Source organism: Gymnodraco acuticeps, unplaced genomic scaffold, assembly GCF_902827175.1.
Source record: "Gymnodraco acuticeps unplaced genomic scaffold, fGymAcu1.1, whole genome shotgun sequence".
In the NCBI taxonomy this organism is placed as follows: Eukaryota; Metazoa; Chordata; class Actinopteri; order Perciformes; family Bathydraconidae; genus Gymnodraco; species Gymnodraco acuticeps.
In genome coordinates, this window is record NW_022991929.1 from 3727 (window position 1) to 9110 (window position 5384).

Here is a 5384-nt window from a genome sequence, read left to right on the forward strand (position 1 = left end):
TTCTAGAAAAACGATGTGATTTTGGATATTTGTGGAGTTAGGTGGTCCGCGAGTGTTTTTTCATTGGTTAAGTCCTTGGTATGAAAAGGCTTGAGAAACACTGGTCTAGTGAGTAGCCCTGCCCTTCGTATATGTTTCTGTGTGTGGCCCTCGGTGAAAAGAGTGTGGACACCCCTTGGGTTAAAGTCAACATGAGAGCAATAACTTGTTGAGAATGAAATGGAGAACCAGAAGCATGGAGGATGAGTTCTTTCTGCTGGATGCATGATGACGTGCAAAAGGTGTCTTAATAACCGTCCTACCTGTAGGAAGTGGCAGGTGCGCCCCTGCTCAGCTTTCACTAGAGCTTTATCTAGGTTGACCGAGGCCTTTTGGTAGACCTCCCTCGCTCTGCTCACCGTCAGAGTGGACGACCACGAGCTCTTCCTCAGCTGCACTTGACCCTCCAACGGGCCGACAAGTTGCAAACCTCCCCCTCCTCCTCCTGCACACGTGGAGCACTTCACATCGTTGTTGCTGCGCGACGTCTTCAGAGAGTGAGCGCTGATGGTGTTGTAGGACTCCATGAAGTATTGGGACTGCGATTTCTCCGGGTGACGCCCCATAGTCATGACCCCCGATGGACGTCCTCCTCCATTTCCTCCATGATGATGATGATGATAGAGACACATCTCGTGGTCCAGAGTGTCGTCTGAACTCCAGTATCCGGAGATGGCGGAGCGCATTTTGGGCTCAGACTTGGATCGATCTTTGCTTTTACTGCGCTTGCTGTGTTTCAGAGTGCCAGAAGAGGAGGACGGCGGGTCGTCAGGGCTGGATTTGCTGCCGTTCATCTTTCCACTTCCTCCTCCTATTCCTCCTCCTCCTCCTGAAGGCCCCTCTAAGGAGTGAGACTTGGTGAAAAGCTTCTGTACAGAATGGACGAGATGTCGAATTCGCCCGGGGCTGTCGCTGCGCTGATGCTCCACCGCAGTTCGTTTATACTGTAAAGTGTGATATCCTTCACGCTGCATCGGTGCCTGACGATCAAACTGCTCCAACAGATTGGCGGGGGTCCGGTTGTTGTTGTTTCCTCCTCCTCCACTCCCTTTAATGCTCCCAGTTTGCCCAGTGTAAGGCACCAGAGCTCCACACTCCTCCTTCAGCTCGTGGTTGGAGCTGTAGTGTCTGCGGGGGAATGTGCAGCTGGAAATATCCGGGTAGGCGCCGCATTCGGAGTGGAAAGAGTTTCGTTGGGGGAATCCAGGGTTGTTGTTGTTGTGGTGGTGGTGGTGGTGGTCTGCAGGGTGAGACTCCCCGGGGTTATTGAGGAAGTAGGAGCGGCGGTCGGAGCGTCCGAGCGTCATGGAGTCGTAGGAGGGGTCGCAGGTCACCGTGTGGTGGAGGCTGCGACTATTAGACAGGCCTTTCATCGTCATGGTGGCCGAACGACGTGCAACTGGAAGTCTGCACGGGCCCCGAATCTAGATCTGCTGCAGAGGAAGGAAAGGAAAGGAAATATTAGACTTCAACCTGGATTTTAAAATAGTAGGAGTTGCAGCGGACCTGCAAAGAAAACAAAAAGCATAAACAGACAAACAAATAAGAAGAGAGAGAATTATAAATATCTCATTCACAGCCGCTCTTCATCTGCTCTGATTTGAAGAAGACGCTGTTTGGCACTCGTTCACAGATGAGAAAACTTGATGACTTGGACCTAATTTCTAGTTTCTAGTCCTTCATAACTTAAAAAAGGAGAATGTCTAAATATAGCCGCCACTTGGCATGTGGTCCCTGACATTACATCTCTTCCACTTCCACTATGTTTTCTTTCTGCTAGTTTTCAGTGAAGTAGTGAGAGGGGATCAAGGAGGCAGAGAGGAAAGAGGCAAAACAAGGTATCAAGTAGAGTTCAAATCTATTCCTAGCTCAAGAGTGTGTGCTATATTTGTTCAAAGGTATTGAACATCGAAGGAGTCTTTGTCTGTTTGCTCGGGATGCAACTATGTCATGGTAAGAGTGTAATATTTAGGACACAAGGAAGCTTAATGTTGATGGAAAAAGTTGTGTAAAGAGTTCTTGAGAAATCAGCCATAACAGAGGTTAATACACGGCTTAGTTGAATACTCGATTCTGATTGGTCAATTCGGACATTCTAGAGGTTGTTAATTGTCGATAATCAGAGGTGGGAAGTAGTGGAGTACAAACACTTTGTTACTGTAGTTAAGTACATCGTAGACACAGCGTACCTCCCTATCTCTCATCAATTTCCAACTAAGGCTCCAGTGGGGACCTTGTTCCCTGAGTGTGCCTCTCCTCCTATGTTTCTTACTCTCTTACTTGGTACCCTTTGCCCTCAACCTATCCTAAGGGAGTGCTTGTTCTTCCGTCTGTCTGTCTGTCTGTGTCTGTGTATTCTCTTGTTCCGATTAACCCAGCCAAATCTTTTTTCTTGTTTCTGTATCTATATCTACGCCGGGATCCGGAGTCGAGGCTGATCCTCTTGCTGTAGTCCTGTGTCTTGGATCCTCTATCCTGAGTTCTGGATTAAGTCGTGGACTTCGGGTCGTGGCTGAACCTGTCTCTGCGGTCCTGCCTTGGGTCTCGTCATGCTGCTTCCCTGATGGCTTCCTCAGGATTGTAGATGACATCCTTGTGGATTCATCTTCTTATTATAGACACATGCATTTCCTAACATTCTGTCTATATGCTGTAAAATGTATTACCTCTTCGATTTACACACGGCATCTATTGCACGTCTGTCCGTCCTGGGAGAGGGATCCCTCCTCTGTTGCTCTCCCTGAGGTTTCTCCCATTTCCCCCTCAAACTGTGGGTTTTCTCTGGAAGTTTTTCCTTGTACGATGTGAGGGTCTAAGGACAGAGGGTCTGAGGACAGAGGGTCTAAGGACAGAGGGTGTCGTTTTTTCTCATACTGATATTCTGAACAATCTGTGCTGTTGTATTTGCTGTAAAGTGTCTCTACTGTAGGCTATTTTTATTATATATACATCACTTTGGCTCGACCAAAAATCGTTTATAAATGTGCTATATAAATAAAACTTGATTTGATGTTTCTGGTATCAGTACTTTACTCCACTATTTATTTTTCTGACGACTTTTTACTTTGACTTCTTACATGTTGAACACAAATACCTGTACTTTCTACTTCTTACATGTTGAACTCTAATACCTGTACTTTCTACTTCTTACATGTTGAACTCAAATACCTGTACTTTCTACTTCTTACATGTTGAACACAAATACCTGTACTTTCTACTTCTTACATGTTGAACACAAATACCTGTACTTTCTACTTCTCACATGTTGAACCCAAATACCTGTACTTTCTACTTCTTACATGTTGAACTCAAATACCTGTACTTTCTACTTCTTACATGTTGAACTCAAATACCTGTACTTTCTACCTCTTACATGTTGAACACAAATACCTGTACTTTCTACTTCTTACATGTTGAACTCAAATACCTGTACTTTCTACTTCTCTCATTTCCCAAACAGCTGGTTCCTTTAGTCTGAATGTGTGTTTGATGCGTGATCATTATTCTTTAGAGTCATTGCGTGCCTATTGATTTGAACACGATCCGTGTATCCATCATTTCCTGCTCTTCTCTAAAGAAGAGGGACCAATGGAAACGTTGTCATGTTGCCGTTGTTCAGCATGGAAACATTCATTAGCTAACAATGACATTATTGTTCTATTAATATAAAGGGAGGTCAGGTACTCTTTAAAACAGCTGCTAGTTTGGGCACTTTTTACTGAAGTACATTTCAAAGCCTCTTTACTTTCACTTGAGGAAAGAAGTTTAGTCAGTACTTCTACTTTCACCAGAGTATTTTAAAACACGAGTATGTGTACTTCTACTTGAGTAAAGGATGTGTACTTTTGCCATCTCTCTGCCGATAACAGACCATTGCTAAGGAGGAGGGACTATTTGCAGTGATATCAATCCACAGATAGAGATCCGGTGGATGTATGATAACATCCCGACGCCTCACTTCTTCTCCCTCCGTACCTCCAGTGTGCTTCCTCCAAACTAATTGACCGGTAAAACCCAGCTGACAGCTTCTGGAAGTCGAGGCAAGCGGCAGTAAACAACATTTCCCCTCATGTGGTGACATGGAAACAATGGCATCTATCAGGGTCCTTAAACTGCCTTCCTTACCCATCTGTGGGGGGCCTGAATCCTCACTGTGTCCAACAATAAGAAGAAACCCACGCACACTGGTGGAGGAATTCATTACTGCGATTTATAACGCACTACCAAAGGCCACTGTGGTAAATAAAATAATGGAGGATAGGGAACATAACAAGAGACAATGAGGGAGACGGAGCAGAGAAATACATGTTCTTTACATAACGAGAGGACACTGTGTGCAGGAGGCGTTTATGTGCAGGAATATAGAGTGAGGAGACGTGGCTGGGTTCATTGAAAAATAGGGGGAATTATTCATGCAATTTCCTTCCAAAGTCTGTGCAAAAGCAGAGGATCAAATCGCACTGGGAGAGAATTAGGCCAATATATTAAAAAGGAGGGAAATTAAAAGACTATAGGTTGGCCAGTTTATAATATACTCACAACAGAACGCATACTAGTTTACAAAAGCAGGAATGACATCTGAGCTGATAGGAAATGTTTTAGTTTAACAAGCTCACACACTCTTCTATGAACATATAGGTTCACCTGCTGACTTAAAACAGAACAAATGAAGCAAAGAAAGTGAAAACCACGAAGCAGATTCAGGCAGTAGACGTAGATTCACTCTTAAAGTATTACCCTACAGAACAGCTTACAGAGAAGAGAGAACATCTGATCCTTTACAACAAACACTATATGATGTTTTTAGGTTTTAATAACATTGTAATCCTGAATTGTGTAACTGTAAGGGAATACCGTTTTCTTTGTATCCTGATTACTTAAAGGTGGGGTAGGTCATTTTGGAGAAACCAGCTCGAGTGCGCTAGAATTTGAAAATACACAGCCGGAAGAATCTGCCCCTTCCTTACAGAGCCCCTTCCTCCAACACACAAACACACACATGACCAATGAGGGCACGAGATAAGTTTGTGCCCAGATGGAAGGCTGACAGGCAGGTAGGCCATCCAGTTACTTTAGCCGGCTCAGATGATTGGTCGTGCTTTTCACAGCGCCACGGCTTCCACTGATGAAATGTTTTTATGGATTTGTTGTCAAAGCACTTCAGATATTCATTGCTATCGGGATGTTAAGAGCATTCCATGGAATATAACAAAAAGTGTATCTCGAGCCGGTTTCTCAAATGTACCTACCCCACCTTTAATCCATTACACCCTACACACTCCTCTTAGGGCTCTTTAAAAAGTGTGTGTGTTGTGTCCAGGGAAAGGTATTCATTGCACTTGACA

At 44.4% G+C, this 5384-nt stretch overlaps 1 protein-coding gene across 1 annotated transcript; it reads right to left on the reverse strand.

The window, feature by feature from the left end:
* Positions 1-302: 302 nt before the first annotated feature.
* On the reverse strand, positions 303-1468 carry LOC117535709 (disks large-associated protein 1-like; the record flags this gene model as incomplete). The annotated part of the gene is made up of 1 exon (XM_034200231.1): positions 303-1468. A coding segment is annotated over exon 1 (1116 nt), but the record flags the coding sequence as incomplete, so codon positions are not given.
* Positions 1469-5384: the final 3916 nt, after the last annotated feature.